Here is a 20766-nt window from a genome sequence, read left to right as displayed (position 1 = left end):
ATTGTTGTGTCTGATATGTCTTGATACTGCACTATATCATCGGCTCAAAACCAAAAGGATGTTGTCACAATTTTTGGGGGTATCGAGTGATTGGTATCCTGTTGTAGAGCTTGATGGGTGTCAATTTTAAATTATTCTCATTTTCAGTAAAATGGTAGAAAAATCAAAACCACAAGGGCACTATTTCCCCTGATATTTGGAACAATGCATATAGATCTACCTACTTTTGAGTAAGTAAACTGTTCATTTCATGAAAATTGATTGTTTTGTTTTTATCTGTGCTCCAATCTTAGAATGCAATAGCGCCCTTCTGGTTCTAAGCTGACCATAATTATTCCCTCTGCAAAACATCTCATGGAAACTGTTACCTACAAGGAGATCTTCACCTCCCGAGGCCATACAGCCAAACTTGGTGCACTGAATGCATGCTAAGTAACATGTTGATCAACACACTCTTGAACTGGTAACAAGCTCATTAGAAAGCTTTAGGAAAATATGGGGTAGGATGAAGATGCTTACAGTAGTTTGACATCAGAATGTAGTTAAAACATAGCAAAAATGTTTGACACCATTAAATGCAGTCTCTCAAAAAACCTGGAGAGCTCTGGCTGACTGTGATATCAGTCTGGTAGATATACATAAATATTTCAGTCCTCTTTGTACATATGAAACACTTGGGTCCAAATTCACGAAGGTAGTTTAAATTTTTCATGGGCAGCAGAAGGGGGTGGTGGAGGGGCAAACCCCAACCTTTTAGGTTCTGAAAAAAAAGCAACAGAAAAAGTGATCAGAAAAAATCAACTTCTCTTAACGCCTTTCTCGGCCAGAAGGACCCCTCTCCACAGTAAAAATATTTCCAGATTCTGGTTTTATCCATGAATTATGCAAATTTAGACCATTAATGTGCATGACATACATTGTACATGTAGGCCTACTGTGTTGCAGCAACAGACAACCAATAATAAGCAAGGCTGACACATGAATGTGCAAATTGTGCCTCATTCCACACTTATTTCATTCTGTGCACTAATCATCAATCATGTATTCACTTTAAACTACCTTTATGAGATTGGGCCCCAGTGTTTTAATTATTTGTATGATCTGATTACCACGTATATAAAAGGACAAACATGTCACTTCCATTACCTACAGATGGTTGGTTACAAAGATAAACACATGCTAGTGATACAGATTAAGAAAAAAATGCACCCTAATTCATTATAAATGTAAGAAAGAAGAAAAAAGGACCAGTTTCTTACTTGTTAACAAAATGCAGCATACATGTTTGCAATTATACAAATATGTCATAAAGTATGTAAGCATACATTGATAGGAGACATGTCAAACATGTATATTAATACTGATATAGTGTTGCGTGTATGGACTCTCATCATTTAGAACAAACAAGAACTTTGGGATTAAGAGTGAGCAAGAAAAAATACATCATAAAACAACTGCAAACACAACTATGCTTCAAACAGGGTCTGGCAGAGAGACTTGCTAATACTGTTCCAATACCACCATGGATGCAGCATCAGAGTTAGGTTGTTATAGCGTCACAGCTCTACAGATTTATTCACAGCAGGAATCCCGTTTCTCGACTGTTGCAAAGTTCTGCAGTGCCTCGCAGCAGCATCACAAGGAGCTCATGTTGCTTCGGACGCACATTAGCACCGTACTTCTGTTCTACAATCTGCGGGCAAGGTTTTCCGTCAAACGGTATAAACACAAACCGATTAAAAACTGACCCCAGATAATTGGTGAACCCAGCCGGATTTATAACATGCAGCAATTTGTATTCACACACTTCATCCTATGGTGTCTGGATTTCAATGATTGATGGCTGCCGGTCTGGACATTCACAAACTACAATTATTAATGGTGAAATATTTATGGCTAGTAATGACATGAGCAAGCTATCAAGACCATACAAAAGAGATAAACAGCCAGACAGTGTATCATGACAGCAAAGGATATTAATTACTCTGCCAGAGTCTGGTGTACAAGAATATCATCACATCTGTATTTGTAGTTCACTTTCACACAAAATGAAAGTTTAGTGCTTGTTCTACAGATCTTTTACTTTGGGTATTCTAAACATCTTTGAATGGTGAGCACGAGATCCAATGCTGTTTTTACACTTGATGCTCTTACAATGCTGAGGTAAATGAACAGCTCGAACACATCAAATTCTGAAGTGGGATTTTGTGCTTGTTTCACAAAGCACAAACCACTGTATCCTATGGCTGTGGTTACCGCAGCTATAACCGAACAACTCCCCGTTTTCGTGAAAACAGCAACTATCACAATTGTAAAAAATTCCAGATTTGTCACAGAAATTGGGACCACAATGATGTCATCATTTCACATTCATGGAATTAATGCTCTTCTAGTTTTGACTGGATATACATGTGGGGCATATAAAACAAACTCTACAGATTGCAACTTTCCAGTGAAAGTAGTGAGCATTCCTTTCATACAATATCTAAAATATCATTAATTGCATTGATGCTTGCACAACAAAACAACACCAAGAACACTAGCTCCTTCAGTAACTTTTCCAAATATTTTCAGATTTCTTTTCCTGCATAAGACACAAATACAGTGTATTACATGACATTCGCATGTCCGCCACGTCACATGCCCCTGCTCGCTTCAATTTTTAATCTCTATAGCATGGCCTCGCAAATGATCAATGGTGTTTAACTGCGTCAAAAATGTGACATCTAAAAATAAAACCCAACACTCGCATAAAACGTTATAAAGGTCACTTGTATTCCCCTCCCCATTTCGATATAGATATATAATGACGATGTTGATCTTAATATGTAAGGAACTTAATCTCTAGACATGAAGATAGAACTCTTGCTGGCATGGAAATAGTGTGTGACATGGAGTTCCCCTATTCTTTTCTCACTCAACATACAGTGTGTCTTTTTCAAAGCAATGTTCACATGAGCTAATCTTTGAACACCCATAAACTCTAGAAACTGTCTCTTATTCTGATAGGCAGAACAATACAGAATGCTTGCTATCCAGAAGTGTTCTGCAACCCTTTACAAATGTATTGCATTGTCCTGCAGTTTTGAAACCACATCAGTGTTAAAATTAGTACAGTGAAATGAAAGCCAGCAGCGCTAAAGCCTAACCTCTCATAGACCTGTAGGCATACTCTTTGTATCGTACCACCTACCACACCCAGCACTGTGACAATGCTTGATTAACCTGTTGAGGACAAACTGATTTTGCTATAACATGCATTTACCACAGAGATCTGGCCAAGTATACTTGGGACGAGTCGTCAACAGGTTAACTAAGTAGGCAGGATCTAACTCATACACCTGCTGTATCCTACTCCACAGTGCAGCAAACTACTGGTATTCATTGCAGACAAAATACAAACATGAACAGTCTTGGGGATGCAGCACAAATCTAATGCTCACTTCCTTAATCAGTCTTTAATGAGTTTTTACAATACTATTCCAGTCCAATAGTCTTCATGGCATGTATGCATGGCTGACACTGAAAGCCTTTTGTAATACACTAACATATCACACACATTGTGTGTTCTATGGCCATGTCAAGTGGCAAGTCTTGTTTATGAGAACTGGTTCTTTCAGTCATCAATTGCTGACTGTATGTGAATCTCACATCATGCTGATTTGTCCTGCCATCAAAATTAAATCAAGTGCACAACAGCTAGAAGTTTTTCAAAACGAGACCATGCATACAATGCAGTTTTCTTCTTGTCATAAATCAGGAATATTGTTAAGAAAAAATACCGGGTAAGGTGAAATACATCTGGAAACGTATGCAACAGCTAATCACGCTAGCCTTGGAGGTTACAAAATCTGCACTTTTGACGAGGCAACAACGGAAGTCGCATGATTTCTAGAAAGTATTGTGCCTTGCAAAATTCGCTAAGAAACAAGACACTCCACAGGAAAAATGCATTGTAACTGCAGCAGTTAACTCCACATGCATGAGATATTTGATGAGACATCGGTTCTCTTGCATAAAGGAACAATGTTTGCTTGTACGTCAAGAAATTAAAGAACACTTTAAATCAAAATCAATATGAGCAATAGGGACATTTTGATATCTCTGCCCGAGATGCCTTGTTGAATTTCACTCACACTTACATTAATGATTTCAGTTTCTAAACATTGTTTTAGGTCAAAGCTACAATGTACAACACTACAGCTACTTCTTTACGGCATATTGCATTAAAGGGGAAGTCCATGTGATTTTCATAATTTTACATCAAGTAGTACATAAACACCTCCATGTTTAGAATCGTGGAATTAATTGTGGTCCTTGAGCAGAGAATCTAATACTCTGAAAACCCAAAGAAATTACACTAAACAAGGTAGCAGTTCCACCATAAGAATGCATATTCAGGGCGGCTTCACCATAAGAATACACGAGTAGGAGGCTCACATAGTTCAAAACTGTAGCAATGCAATTCCATTACAATACCGCTTGTTTAATCAACAGAGTCACCTGTGTAGAATTTATGCATGCTTTCTTATTCTATTCTGCTTCTTTGAGCCCTACTCGTGCATTCTTATGGTAAAGTTAATGTCATCATCCTTGTTCATTGTAACTTGCTGTAAATTTTCTTACTTCTTATCCCAGTCATCAAAAATCTGGAACTCTGTACCCAGTATAGCCAATTTATGGGTGTTCAAATGCAAAAGTCTGAAAATCAGCGCAAGTTTCCCTTCAATCAAACTGAAGTGAATTAACCTACATCAGTGGTAGTAAGGAAGCCCCACATGAATTGATGTCGATTTAAATCCATGATAAAGAGTGAAATTTCAAAGGGGGGTAGCAGGGATGCCAACCTTGTAAACAGTGCTGCAGTATTCCGAGGTCTGAAAAGCTGTGTTTTTGGAGGATAGTAGTAATTTTACCTTCCCTGCAATAGACATGTTGTACTATAATTTTAGAAAAAAACAAACAATATTTTTGTGAGATTTTTGGCAAATAAAAAGCAACAAACAAAACAAAAACAAAACTGTACAGAATACTGAAAAAAAGAGAGTAAAAGTTGGCATCTCTGGGAAAGGGTGTGGCTGGTAAAGGAGGGATGTGAAAATTGTCTTCATTAGCATGCCGGCTGGTAGTCATGAAGTCTGGTTGACTTGTTGAGGATTTACTGGTGGCATGACCAAGACTTAGGAACTGGCTAAAGCAAATCTGATGACCACTACAGTCTCAGACTGTTCAGGGCAGTGGACATACTATTCAATTCCAAAACAGTATCCCCTACAAAGTCTGGTCTGTTTTCATGTCGACCATGTGCTGCAGCACATAAATGCATTTGTCATATTCTGATCTCTGAATGCTCAACTTTGGAAAAAGGAAGAAAACCAGCCCACAATACCGGCTGCATTTTTTTTTTTTTTTTTTTTTTTGCTGTATTTTGGCTTCACAGATGTATTCTACATTCAGTATTTTGGTAAATTATAGAATAAGAAATCATCACTGTTGTCTTTCTGAAGAAACAAAAAAATTGATAGCAGGATTTGAACCAGGATTTTGATAGGGGTATATACATGTACATGATTAGCCAGGGAAAAAATATCATCATGCGATGGCCAAAAAGGAACAGATGTTCATTTAGAATTCTAAGTTATAACCTGTTGAGGATGAGCTGTTTTTGCTAAAACACACATTTCCCTTAGACACCTACCATAGTGTACTCCAGACTAGGTGTCAGCAGGTTAAATGAGATTCCCCCCCCCCCCCCCCCCCACTATGCATCAAACCATTGGCAGGCAATCAAATAAAGCATACATTGTAATATGGATTAAAGAATAACAAAATATTCATCAATCGATCAATCACCATATCACACTCATATACCAAAGGTATAACTAAGCCCGACAATCATGTGGATAATTCTCCCTCCAGCATATGTGTGTTAATGTAAACATTCTGTCGCTACCGGTCGGGTACGTACGCTGGCAGTACGCTACGTGCAAATGAAAGCAGGATCTTATGCACCCACGTGCAAAACACAAAGGTTAAGCCGGGTCACACTTCTGGTGTTGACTTGCACACTTCTGGTAATGCAGGAATACTTGTTCAGCAGGCATGGGCAGAGTGTATATGTGGTAATTGTATCTAATATTTCCCTCTTTATCATGACTTGAACATGGTAACTGCACAATAGAAATGCATTTTTTGAGCTTAGCACTTCATTTTTTTTCCCATAACATGTAACAATTGCTGAGAAAATGTGCATAACTACGGCAATTTGGAGATAGATATAGTGCTCGATGTCTATTGTGTACAATCATATAGAGCTCGCGCTGTGCACCGGCAAAGCAGTGTCGACACATCGTTACGGAAACTAAGTAGCACCATCGCTGTTTCAAGTTTTTACAGCTACTATATATGCGATAGGGAGAATTATACAGGATATTATGCTTCTCGGATACCTGGTCTTAAACTTCCAACTGATAACACAAATTACTGTTTCTTTCACTTCATTAACAATCACACATGCACGCACACAGAACAAATTCTATGGAAAAAAACTCTGAGGAAAAATTAACATCAATATGCAGAAGAAATTAAAAGAAAAAAAATACAAATCGTGGTGGTGGAAGACAAATCACAGCAAGCACATGACAAGGAAAAAGAAGTAATTATTTAAATAACTATATAAATTTGCAAAGTTTGCAATGATCCAGAGTGATTCTGCTCTTGTTCAGTCTACCTCGTACGAAGCACCTTTCAGTGCACGCATTCTTGTACACGATGCTCTTCCTGCAAAGAACACAGCCCTGTAAAGAGGTGGACAAACTACTGACCTCTTCACACATGCCTTTCTTCTACTGAACAGATATCTCGATCAGAAAAAAATAAGAGAGCAAAACTAAACACAAAACTTACATTTTACCACTCAACACAGTATGGAAACTGACCTCCATGTCTTTTAAAAAGCTGTGCTTGTTTCAACATTGCTAGACTGGGCTAAATGTAATCACCGTAAACATTAATACAGGAGTGATTTTTTATCATCATTATCATCATTATTTTTGAGTTGCTAATCTTGTTCTAATATGATTTCCTCTGGATGTATGATCATGTATCACAACGCATGGAATTGAAGAATAAAAAAAAAAAAAGAAGAAAAAGAAAGAGGTTCTGTTTCCCCGATGTCACTCTACCCAAAGCCGGATTGCTAACATTTGGGATTGCCAAGTCTGTCTGTGATGGGAAGAAAACTGCTCTGGTATGACACATCACATGAAAAGAAGAAATGTAACCACATAATGAGAACATTGGCACTGAAATCAGATGGATGAGAAGTATGTACAGTGCATGTTCTATGAGTATGGCGTAGCAAGCAGAGTATTGAATGCACTTTTCATCTTTTACAGGGAATGCACTGCTCCCTCATGGCAAACATTTCACATGCACTGAAGGAATATACAGAAAGACACCTTTAAGACAGCAAATCTGAGCAATTTTCAAGCTGATTTACTCTCTGTATGATGGTTTACTAACAGCTTTCTACACAAATTCAAGAGAAAATATACCATGTAGCCCTTTACAAGAACAGTTGACACATATGAACTTCTCTTGTTGCAGCCAATGAACAGGAGTTAATGATCAAATGTTGCACTGGCAAGTGTCATAATTGAAATATACAAAACCCTCACTGAGACAAAGGTCATTACAACCTGGATTAGGAGAATACAAATGTCGGAGAAATTGTTCAAGTAACTTGATGACATTTTCTGTACAAAAATGACTGTAGTCCCATATATTGTCACTCGTGCGACTTGGTCATTCAATATATTGTGTTGCAATATGCAGCAAATAGATTTGTGAGGAAGATTTCTGTACCACAGAATGAAGGTAACTCAAGATTGCGTCCACGTGTTCCAGGACAAGTTCAATGGCAGTGCCTAGCTTCAAGTATCTATGACAATATATACACATGGAGTGGTCACCACAAAAACCTGGTCATGTAGACAGCACTGAAATCCAGGAAGAAGTCAAACTTATGCTTACACTAACTAGGCAGCTGATTCTAAGTATGACTTTGGCCTCCGAAGTGTGAACTGTCATCCCATACATAGCAAAAATTCTAGAAAAGCCTCTGTAAGATATGACCTGAAACTTCCAAGTGGGCTACTTTTGCGGTAGAAAGTCTTGGTAGGATACAGTTCGCCCTTCAATAAACTCTCTACTCTGTTGCTACACAAATACTACACTTCAGGATGACTACCCTCTACAATACGTGCACTCAGCCTCCTCCGCTGGAGGAATGGATTATTCCAACTTGCCTAAATAAGGGTGTACATGTATAGATTGGTGGCAAGGTTGAATTGCTGATGATATAGTACTGTTGATACCCTTCCACCTTCGCAGGGTGAGATCTGTAAATGGTGAACAGAAAAAAAGAAAGAAATATAGCATAATTGAGCAAGAAGTATGGCAGCTCGAAATCTGTACTTATCACAATAATTACTATTTTCTAGAATTCAAACTTGATAAAGAAGCCAAAACAAAACTGGTACAGTACACTCCCGTTATAACGAACGCGGTTATAAAGAAATTTCAATTATAATGAAGTAAAAATTCAGGCTGCAACATTATCTGCTCTTTGCTTTTTTATTGTTTCTTTGTTCGGTTATAACGAAATTTCGCTATACCAAAGAAAACCGCCGGTCCTGAGAACTTCTTTATTATGGGAGTCCACTGTAGCACAAGACATGAAACACATCACAAGAAATAGCATGCTTTTGATCCAGTCTTTAATTGCATCTTCTTTGCTATAAGTCAGTTCAGTTACGGGAAAGCACTCTTACAACATTGCCAAAGTTTTAACATATCTTGAATTTGTTCTTTCCTATGTCACAATACCAGTTTTGAGAATATCATTTGTAACAAGATCTGGTAGCATGGATCGAGAAGGCTGGCCTGATTGAATCAATCTTTATTCACTGCCCACCAAGGCACATTAAATAAACCACAAAAACCACAAGCCTGCTATAACAGAACTGCTCGACGGGGAACACATATTGAAGCATACAATTAGTAACGTTTGGCTCCAGTCTAGATTCCTGCACAATACAAATGTTTTCCCAAATATTCAGGTCTTTAAGTTACCCTCTGAGACTCACTCTTGGTTTATCTTGGTGTTCCATACTGCATGAGGTAGCTTGGTCCGTGCCCTGAGTGTGTCACAGGCATGTAGTTTGCAGCACCAGGGATGTATGTTGGTATGCCTAGATCACCCGATGCTTGGTTGACTCCATAAGGAGGCATGACACCATTGATTGCGTAGCCAGAGGGGTGCGAGACGGAGCTTTGGAGGGGTGACATGGTCGGGGGTAAGGAGCGCCCTGTGTGGGTAGGGGGCGTGGTCCTCAAGGATCCATGGCTCTCTGAATGGGCAGAGTCACTAGATGAGGGTGTTCCCCTAGAGCTGGGAGGAGGGGGTGGGGTGGAGAAGGGGGACCGGTAGCTGTCACCAGAGGCCTGTAGGGTTGCATGGGGCTGAGAGCTGCGACTCTGGGAGCGGTCTAGGAGTTCCTGGTTTACCCCCTGAGAGTGAATACCAGAGGGAGCTAGGGTGTTGGTGTAGTAGCTGCTGCCGGTGTAACGCTGCGTACCGGCAGAAGTAGTCAGGAGAGGCTGGTGACTGCTGATGGATGCTGCCGTTGGGGGTGGGTTTGGAACCTGTTTCAGGCCAGATGAGCGCAGCTCTATAAATGGACCTAGGTTTGGGTCATGCTTACCATGAGTGTTAGCGGTGCCACCACCACTGAACTTGTTCGTTTGCTGACTATTTGAGGAAGTGTTCCCTTTAGATGTGTAATGGCTGGAATGTTGTTGCTTGATAGCTAGCTTGGGTAGGTCATGTGACGGTGGTCTCTGCAAGATGACAGTTGGAACTGGAGACTGTCTCTTGGTCTTTTGACTCTCGGTTTCTTTTCTGTGAGGAGATGACCCAGCCTCTGTCTGCTTCTTGCTCTGAGCATCCTGGGTAGCGATGGAGTGCGTTGTTGGCTTGCAGTACTTCCGTCCTTCCTTGCGGGAAAACTTCTTGTGAAACTGGACATCTGCGTAGTTGGTATCTTGTGATGTTGGCACAGAGGGTTGACCGCTGTATTTTGTTGTAGTAGTCATTGACTCTGTTCCTGATAAGGAAGTAGTGCTCACACTAGTGTGCTTAGAATTGGCCAAGGAGCTGGAGGCAGTTTCTTCCAAATCCTTCCCTGGCGTCTTCGGTGGGACAAGTTCCTCAGTAGATGGCTCCGAGTCCACATGCCTTGCAGGAGGCTTTGGAGAGAGTTTCAAAGGAATGGGCTTCTTGCCTTTCGGGGTGTAATGACCACTTATGAACAGTGGGGGCTCATTGCTTGGCCTCAGATCTGCAGTCTTCTCACTACCACTATTCTTTGAGTGAGCACTGCTTGTGTCACCAGCATTCTGGGCTTTACTCAAGTGAGCCATTTGCCAGGAGTTGGGGTTGGGCAGTGGGTGGATGGATGTAGCACACGCAAGGCCTGCATTGCACAGTTGGGCTGACAGATCCTGGGAGTCGGTGACAACGGGATGACCTCCCCCCTGAGACTCCGGAACCGTTGGCAGGTAGCACCCTCCTGCAGGCAGGGCCCCCGTCTTGTGGGAGTCCCATGAGCCGTGAACGTCGGGACTTCCCCCCGTACTCTGGCGTCTGATCTGCTTGCTGCGGTCCAGCTGAGAGGAAGCGAACGCTGCCAGGGCATCGATCTTGCTGCTAATGTTGGCCTGCAATTTCTTTGTGTTTGGGGATTCCCTCACATTAGAAGCTTCTGGTTCAGAAGTGGCGCTTGCCTTGTCACCTACATAAAGGAGTAACAGAAAAAACAGAAGAAAAAAAAGAAGAAGGTATGAATAAAATACTCCTGGAGGAAAGGAACGGTGTGTAATTACATTGTTATCAAAAGGTGAAGAGCCTTAATCTCTATTACAGTGTAACTCAAACACATTGACAATCAATGTAAAACCTCCCATATTTCTCACAAGATGCACATTTCTAAATTCAGATTGCAGCACAAATATGATGCATTTTACCACTCCACACAAAGACCATTATTTAATTTGATATATTCTGCCAGTACTGACCTGCATGCTCATACTCAGGAAGACTATTTCAGGGTAAAAGAAAAAAAAAAATCTCCCCTTTTCCTAATCGGGTAAAGTGCAGACTGCAAACTTTATTTTGGTACCACCAAAAAAATAGAGATTATGGTTTTTACACAAAAATAAAAACCATAATACACCTTTACTACACATGTATGCTGCATTGGTATGGTAAAAGTAAATTACCAAAATTAATCTTCCAATGAGAGAGAGGAAAAAAAAAGCAAATTAGAAGAATGCATTAAAAAGTTAGCTAAGTCACACTCCTATATAATGTGAACTACAATACAAAATCTTTGTACCCCTAAATTTAGTATTACACACTGGTTGCTTATCTATGTCATGAACACAGCAAAGTTATGGGACACTGAGGGGAGGATGATTCCTGAAGGAGTTTGCTGTATTATTTTTTACCTGAAATATCTGTCTGCGAGGTGGACAGCCCTTCTCTGCTGGCTAGAGCACCTTCCGGCGATGGTATTGCACTGATTCTTAGTGGTTGGTTGACGTTAGTCACCATGGTGATAATATCCTGTGCTTCTGTCAAGGCTCCGCCCCCTTGGCTGGATTTGGCCAATGATGTTGAGACCTTTGGAGGTGTGCCAGTTTCTGGGGATGTTGTGGTTGCTGGTCGCTTTCGACTCCTCTTGGACTTGCTGGACTCTGTCTTCTTACAGCCCCCTGAGGAGCTTGAAGTGTTGGCTGGCGTGGAGAGCTTTGTGAGTTCCTCCTTGGATGATGATGCATCTGAGCTGCGTCCACTGTCGCCATCGTGACCATTGCTGGCACTCATCGCCTGTGGCAGGGGCACGGAGGATGCTACGGGAGTCTCACTTTTGTTAGGATCTCTGATGCTGCTGTGGAGTTCTTGCTTGGAGTCTGATGTCTGAGTGGTTGAAGGGTAGAGGGTGACATTCTGGGGGCTGAGTGGCGGTTCATTGGTGTCCAATGAAGTCTTGAGGACCTTATTGACCTGGGATGCAGGCATGAAACCGTACAACCCGCGGTTAAGCTCCAGAGGACTGATCAAGGGCATACAGGATTGCACAAGGTGATGGACCCCTGAGCTTGAGGCTCGACTGGAGTGGAGATTGCCCTCTGGCAGTCCAAACTTTGTCATGGAAGCCAGCGTGACCGATGGCTCTGGGACACTCATCTCAGAACTTGTGACAACCACATGGAGTGCTGAAGGAGATACGTGGTCCATCTTGCCAGGCGTGGGCTTCTGGACCTGGCTCACCTGCCTCTGAGCACAGCTCATGAGCTGCCCTACATCATAGGGATAGTCCCTGGTTTTGTCTTCCTTGATTGTTGCAGCAGAGCTCTCCAGGGTGTTGGACAGTTTCCTCTGCAGAGCTGCCTTGCCTGGGGACAGATGGGGATTCTCTGCAGGTCCAGGTCCTGCCATCAGGGGCTGTGGTGGTGTTTTAGTGTCTGTGTTACTCTCTCCATGCCAAGACTTGGACAGTCCTGGACTACTAGACTGGGTCCCTGATAATCTCTCTTGCTTGAGAACATCCTCTTTGACGTTTGGAGGGGACACTGGACCCACGATATCCTTGATCTTGCGGCTCTTCTCTGTGGTCTTGCTGCGGCGCTTTTTCTTGGGTGCTTTTTCAGGCTTTTTGGTTTTCTCTGACATCTTCTCTAGGGCTGTCACTTCGAACTCCAACTTTTGCACCTGGAAAGACAACAGAATACATGGCAGTTGTACATACCATTCCTCAAAGTGTTTGATGAATTATGACTAAATCATATCTTTTGCATGCAATGCAAAGTATGATTAATTAAAAACAATATCATCTAATTGCCCAATAAACACCACAAGCCAAGGAGCAGACAGATGAATTATGATGCCATCAATATAAGCCCCACAGATCACTAATGAATTATACCATTTTACTTGATATCAATTCAGAATTAATAACCTTTAAAAGCACAAGGCTTGCTGGAGGCTTGCCTTACCTAGCATTAACTGCATGAACTCCTGCCTTATAACTCCGATTGGAGGGAGGAGGTGAATGAAATTATTCACCACCAGGGTGTAGGAAAATAATCATCAATGAATTGTAATTATTTCAGAAACGATCTACTGGGTGGTTGTGCCGAGAGAGAGATAAATCTTCATACCTGTCTCTTCAGCTCCTGCTGGTTACTGAATTCCTGGATGATCTGCTCAGTGATGAGGGAGGCAGCCTTGGCATTGCTGGTCCCATCCCTGCCATCCCACTTGCCTTCGTGTCCCAAGAGCTGATTAACAACCTCGTGGTTACGAGCAGCAACCTGAGAGAGAGAGTGGAGAACACAGCAAAGCTGCCATTAAAGACCGGAGTAGCATGGGGATTTGTGGGTGACCTGAATCAGATACTAAAAAACCACAAATAGCAGCATCAGTAAACATGTGCATTGAAGCGTATGCTTGTAGACCACAACTCCACTCAAGATTTTTCAGCTGTGTGTGTACTTACATAGAGATCAAGAATAGAGCTATACACAATTCATTACAGGGATTCTTGAATATATCCGAGCCCGGCCAGCCTCCCCACTCCACATATTTTGAACCGACAAGTGATCCACACATACTCTCTTGCTTATACTGTATAACATCGCTACTTTCGGATTATTAAATTTTCATGCTGAGTGGCTCAAAATCATATTCACAGGTTTTTAAATCCCCACTGTGCAATTGCTTACTCATACATGTATGTTCGTTAGCCATTCAGAAAAATGACAGAATTTGTTTTGGCATTTCCATGCATGGCAGCGGAAGTCCATGTGGAGACTGCCACAAAGGACGAAAGTGAGTCTGGCATACCAGTTTGCGGTTCTCGGCTTCCAGCGAGTGCATGCTGGAGGCCAGACTCTGGTAGCGGTCCTGGAGCTCGCGATGCTTGCCGACGATCTCGCGGGACTTGGCCACCAGCTCAGAGGGAGACTTGGCTTGGATGCCCAGTTTGTCCAGCTGGAGGTTGAGAAGCCGGACACCCTCCTTGGACAGCATGGCGATCTGGTCCTCAAGGAGGCCTCGCTTCAGCTTCAGTTGTTCATTGTACACCTGACAACAGGAGGAACAATGGAACATATTTTTTCCAATAAACCCACTTGCTGCATACTAAAACCCCAGACCAGCAGATTAAAATCATGGACATCGAAAATGAGTGGTGCGCAGTCACCAGATCAGTTTGTGATGGCCACGAGTCATATTCATTCTCCTAAAAGAAATGTTCTCAGGAAAGCTGTGGTGCATAATCTCTGCTTTCATGTGTATCTGTTTGTTTGTGTGTTTGTTTGTCTTCAAGTAGACTTTTCATGATTTTTAGGGTTTTGAATTGACAAGTTTATGGCACAGGTTCTTCAAGTCCAATTTGCCTAGGGGGTATTTTCAGATAACAAAAAGGAGGGCATTTGCAAGGTCTAAAAGATAACAATAGGCTTAGCTATCACAGAGGTATCAAACATATCTTAAGATAAAAGACATACTGGCTGAGTACCATGTTTTGGAAATGATAAGAAGATAAAACAAAGTCAAACTCTAGCCTTTGCAAGCCTTTATCAACAGTGCCTACCTAATCCTCTCAAGGGCTACTTCTCACTGGCAAAATCTTGCCTAAGTCCTATCTATTGCTTGGGCTAAGCCCCTCTCCACCCCCCATGCCCCCCCCCCTTCCCCCCTACCGACTTACAACAGTTAATCCTAGCCTTATTCATGTTCTCTTTGGCTTTTGTGGAAAAGTGGGCTAAACCAAATACCAAGCCTCCATTTTTTTTAAACACATGTCCTTTGGCCAAGTAGATTTCTCATCTTTCATATTTTGACTTGCCCATACAGAAAATCTACTTGCCCTGGAGTAAATATGAACTAAAAGATAATAATCTCAACAACCAAGCTTGTTGTTTTTTTTTGCATTTGAAAAGTCTGTTATCTCGAGTGTGGATATATGAATTATCATGAATCCAAATAGTTATAAACTTTCTTTGCAATTCTGCACCAGCTATCATCAATGATAGTTAAGATGTGATGGCCTACTGCACATGACATAGGCACTTAAGATATATTGGTACATGTTTTAAACAAATCTGAAAGAGTATAGTTTACATAGCGCATGGATTAAAGACACTACATATATACAATGTATATGAAGGAATAACTTTTCCACAGACAAGGATTAGACCACCTGGAAGGCATCATCTATTAATGAGTAGAAAGTTGGACAGGTGCTTTTTGTGATCAGGCTATTGGACTACAGTGTATGTGTAGCATTGAATTATGTCTGCATCTGTTTTGAAATGCCATTCATTCAGTTGGATTATGTTCCATTTGTTTTATTTTTTTTCTTCCCATAACCATTATTTTTCTCACCTTTTCTTCTTCCAACTGTCTCCGAACCAGTTCACTATATTCCGGCGTTTTCATGTAGCTTAAAAACTGAAGCAGTTGCATTTTGTAGTCATCTGTTGAGATGAAAGAAATACAAATACATATTGACAGTATAAACAACTACAAATTTATGTAAATTCTCTACACTAAGCTAAATATATTGATACGTCTGTGAGCAGAGGAGCAAACCTCCGCAAATAACAAATTACACTGACCCTATACAAAAGTAAGGGGAAAAAAAAAATCTTTGTTTACATTTTTCCTGCATAGATTAGATTCAGGCTACAAAAAGAAGCAAATTGCAACTACAAAGCGTGCTAAATCACATTACATTATTACTATTATTTTTTAATAATTTAAATGGAGAAACATCAAACTAAAATGTTGTAAAAACATACATGTTGGCAGCTCTGTATCTTATATCTTATAAAAAATGTTTCTCTGGTCCTCCTGATGCATGGCAACATTCAACCCACCTGCAAGCCACTGAATGGATGCCTCCAGATCCTTCTTCTGACGATGACTTGGCTTACGCTCCCTGGACTTTGGTCGACTTTTTTCCTTGTGCGGAGTGACCATGCTGGCCAAATTGAAGGACATACCAAGGTCATTTAGCATACCTGCAAGAGGGAAGAATAGATAAGTGTGTTGCTTAGCACCATGATAGCATCAACTGTGAAAAAAAGGACGCAGAGCCTGGCTACATGGGAGAAGTTCTCTGGTAAAAGGAAGCACTTAAATCCACCTAACAATTCACAGATAATAACCTTCATTAAAATCATAAATGAGCATCATTACCAAAATAGCTATTGATACTAATTTATGATTTGCAATGATGCGATATAATTCAACAAAATCTAAAAACTTACTAATTATGCATCCTAGCAAGAACTATGGCCAGCTGTGACAAAATACAGTGGGTTGGGACACAACATGATACACACATGGTCTTACACCTAAACCATCCATGGCAAGCCTCATTCATGTTTGAAGCCTGATATCGAGAAATGAAACGGGCTCAATTAAAGGATTATGTCAGTATATCACAACCCAGCACTAGTCTACCACTATTTCAGTCAAATTTTCTTCACCCCTACAATAACACCTACCACCGACGCCCGAGTGGGCGTTCACACCCATTTCCAGCATTGACCCACCATTATTCTTGTCTGGGGGAGACTGGCTGAGAGAAACAGTGTGTTGATGCAGGAGATCCATCCCTAGGGCTGCAGACTCTTTCTTCTCTCTGGAGGCGCTGCTCACCGCCCCCTCTCTCTTCTTGGGTCGGCCACGCCCTCTCAACTTGCTCTCCTGAGAAAAGAAACAAGGTATGCAGTGTTATATAAGCTCCTCTATTTTACTTTAAAGCTTCCTCGGTTTTAAAGTTTAAAACTGTTCTCAAGACATTTCTGTTTAAACTTTATATATTGAACAATACTTAACATTGATTATACTGATTAACATTTTTACTTTGGTAGTTTCTATCCCTAACTCACATTTTATAACTATTTTGAAGCACTAAAGACAGGTTTTTGTTTGATCTGCAAATGGTAAATTATGCCTTTAATGAGGTATTAAATAACACAGATATATGGTTTCCAAAAAGGTGAACCTATGGCATGTAGAAAAATGATGTCACTAATAGAATTTTGTTTGGGGTATAGTAACAATGTCATTGATATGAGAGATTATATGTAACAGCATTATAAACTGGATATGACCAAAACATCAAACAAAACAGAAACAACTTTAACCTGTTGAGGACAGCCTGATTTTGCTACAACACACATTTCTCATAGACACCTGCCTGAGTATACTCAGGACTCGTCCTCCACGGGTTAATATATAATAACTTACATTTTGTCAAAAATGAAATCATTGTTACTGTCTCAATGGCAAAGACTGCAAAATCTCAGTGGCAAATTTGGCCAACAAAGTCTTATCACACGCACAAAGGAGAAAAAAAATGGAAAATGGAACTCTCGCGTCCGAATTCATGAAGGTGGTACAAATTTAAATCATCGCGATGGTTTATGCAAATTTCTTCTGCGTAAATACTATTGACAGATTGTGTACGCCAACAGACATCCAGTAACAAATGGCATTGATACGCGCATGTCAAAGGTAAGCCTATTTCATGCTGATTTCAGACCATGGTCTAAATTTTTTACCATGGTCTAGGTTTAGACCAGGTTTAAACCACCTTCGTGAATTCAGGGGGAATGAGTAAATTCACTTCAAACAGGACAAGAAATGAAGATTAGTACCGGCACATGTCAGACTTATTGAAGTTAACGTGTCTCAAAAAGGTTTGAGATATAGAGAGGAAATAATTAGTATGAAAAGTTAAACTGGATTTCTCACTGTCATTTACTGGCAGATTAGATTCCACAAAACAACCACAAAGTCACAAACACATACAGGTATCTCTGAAATCATATCTGATGTGATTTTGCAACAATTCTATCACTTACATCATGGAACACAACACCATGTTTATTGGAAACAGAGATCTTATGTATAACAATGACTGTACGCATATGATCCAAAACTGTAAAAGGAGAATTAATCCCTGGAGATTTTTTAAGGTGGATGACTGAGACCACAAGGCCCACTTTGAAGATGTTCGTGTACTCCTGTTTGTCAACTCTCTGACATTCAGCGGTCATAATGCTCTCTATGCATGACTCTGCATGAGCATTTATCACAGTTACAAGTATGCTATTTTCAATGCTTTCAGCAATTTCCCAAATGTTCCTTTTTTAATGCAAACTACATATTCCTTCTGCTCGTTACTGACATAAATACGTTGAAACTAATATCATTCCCCTTGCCATTTGAAAGAGGTAAGCAAAGTGCTCTTTCATTATCCTGGTAAAATGAAAATACAAATGTATGTTGAATTGTCTTCACATTTTTTTTTAATATCCATCTCAAACTCTGACATCACATATTGCTGTACCAGCGATGGCGGTACCAAATCCTTAACTTCTGAACGGATTGTGCAATTTTCCTCAAATTGCACTTATGTGATCTACTCGCTCAATCAGCACAGACATTTGGGTTTCATTCCCCTTTAAACATGACAACTCCTTGTAATCGACAGAAAAAGAGAATGGAGGAGAAATTACACCATGAAAAAAAACGACACAAGAAATTCAAAATGGCAACCAGGTGTTAGGTGAACTGAATGAGGGTAGTGTTTGGAACAATGGAAATTATGTTTTTCATCTAGTGTGCAGAAAGAGCAGCTAACCTTCGTTGCTACAGCCCTAGTTTTCCTAATTGGCTTTTCTTTGGTGGATTTCACAGGTTTGACCCGTTTTTGTCTGTCCTAGTGAGGGCAAAATGAAAGAGATAACAAACATGAACAAACTGTCTTCAAATGGTGGTATTGTAGAGTGGTTCTGTACTTTCAACCAGGTTCTCTAAACTCCCTGTTAGGCACAGCCTACATGTATCTAGCTTTCTTACAGTACAATTCCAAAGATACAGCATCCCTGCAGAAGTGATGGGTCAGGCATAGATTGTGAGACATTAAGGGCAATATTATTGTAAAGTAAAAGAAACGGCCACAGATAGAATTCTCACAAGATATCAAAATGAAAACAATTATGACTGAATTTAATCCAGTTACAATACTAGTTATAAACCATAAGGAGAAGTCACAAGCCAAAATTCTTTTTCCCTATCACTGATATGAATAACAGTGTTTGTGCTTTGGGACAGTAACCCGTCACTGAGAAATAAGCCTTCATGCTCAATAACGTATGTTCCGATCTTGGTGAAGAACCACAAAAACATCTCCTGACTGATGAACATGGTAGAAACTTGTTGCAAATACCCAAGAGCCAAGGTCACTACCCTCCCTGATTTCATGATCTCACAGAGAGCATCTAACTCTAGCTAACTGCGAAAGAACTGGCCATACGAAGGCTTTCTTCCGTCAATCATGCATTACTTCCTCTTTTCAATATTTCAACATCATTGATGAAAGATAATGAAACCAGATTGATTGTGTTTGCAAGTATGCATGCATTCTATTAATATGCAATGACGCTTTTTATGACAGTTTATGGGAACTTCAAAGGTGTCGCACATCAGGGCTCCTTCATTCAAAGAAATAAGCCATGATAAAAGGAGGCATAGTCCATATGAATATCTAGCACATAACCTTTCATCAAAACATCAATGTTTTCTGTACTTTTTTTGTAGAGACTTCATTTATGAAATGAAAATGATTACATAAAAACTAACAACTCGGTGACTAGTACTAACTTTTCTTGTGCTGTCCTTGTTCCGATGTCGTCTACGTCTGGATGGCTGGGAGGAGACATCCGAGTCCTACATCAAAGCAAACAAAAAACATCAGTCAATCTCATACACTGCCTGTAAGGATCACTACAAGATTTTACACCGATATTGAAAACTTGTACACTGTCCTATTAGGATATCCATATTCCTTACTTAGGATATCCATATTCCTTACACCAAAATCTACACTCTAACACCCTCCAGTAGATGAATACTCCTGCTTTACACCAATAATTACCTCTGCCAAGGAGGTTATATTTTTGCAGCATTCGCTCGTCTGCCTGCTTATAAAACAACTCAAAAATTTGTTCACGGATTTGGATGAAACTTACAGGATAAGTTGATAATGACATAGGAACAGACTCTTAAATTTCGGTAAAGATCTGGAAAATTTTATGAATTATTGAAGGATTTTTTAATCTTTTGGCAAAAAGGGTCATGGAATTTGGGAGATCAAGCTGTGCATATTTGAGGTTTGCATACCTGCACTAGAGCACAGCATACCCCCACTGAAGCACATGCATGCTCTGCTCAAGGCGCCTCACAGCAGGAAGCTACTGACGTAAACATGTACACAAGGCTGCTCAGTCATTGAGAAATTGGGCGATTTTCAGCATGCGTGTATGAGTGGAAATGAGCTGCTTGGAGGAGGGCTGTGCTCTCAGAGCGCTTTTCTACTCATTAACCCTTACACCTTCTAACTAAAGGATCCTGACACTTGTTTCTTGTTTGTTGTAAATCAATATTCATAACCCCACCTTCCAGCAGAAGAATCTCTTTTTTCTGCCATAACTGGGATCATCCAAAACCCACAGAAGTTGCAAACTTTGATGAAGAGACTTGAAGGACTTTAAACAGTGAATGATGATCAACTCTTTGTGTGCCACATTTATTTCCTGTCCATAGGTATGTGTGTG

The 20766-nt window shown here is 40.5% G+C and overlaps 1 protein-coding gene across 1 annotated transcript in view; it reads right to left on the bottom strand.

Moving 5' to 3' along the window:
• Window positions 1-7089: 7089 nt before the first annotated feature.
• The window catches only part of LOC140236651 (uncharacterized), a 45250-nt gene continuing 31573 nt past the window's right edge, over window positions 7090-20766 (bottom strand). Inside the window, exons 14-23 of the mRNA XM_072316571.1 lie at window positions 19814-19879; window positions 18792-18869; window positions 16693-16846; window positions 16012-16155; window positions 15518-15609; window positions 13973-14212; window positions 13288-13440; window positions 11572-12838; window positions 9150-10856; window positions 7090-8402 (exon numbers count right to left, since the gene is read on the bottom strand). Of these exons, the coding sequence (XP_072172672.1) occupies window positions 9157-10856; window positions 11572-12838; window positions 13288-13440; window positions 13973-14212; window positions 15518-15609; window positions 16012-16155; window positions 16693-16846; window positions 18792-18869; window positions 19814-19879 (3894 nt within the window). The 3' untranslated portion in view covers window positions 7090-8402; window positions 9150-9156. The remainder of the gene's footprint in view (window positions 8403-9149; window positions 10857-11571; window positions 12839-13287; window positions 13441-13972; window positions 14213-15517; window positions 15610-16011; window positions 16156-16692; window positions 16847-18791; window positions 18870-19813; window positions 19880-20766) is intronic.

The sequence above is a fragment of the Diadema setosum genome, chromosome 13 (genome assembly GCF_964275005.1).
Source record: "Diadema setosum chromosome 13, eeDiaSeto1, whole genome shotgun sequence".
Classification (NCBI taxonomy): Eukaryota; Metazoa; Echinodermata; class Echinoidea; order Diadematoida; family Diadematidae; genus Diadema; species Diadema setosum.
Note: the sequence above shows the minus strand (reverse complement) of the source record. Positions and strands in the feature narration are given on the sequence as shown.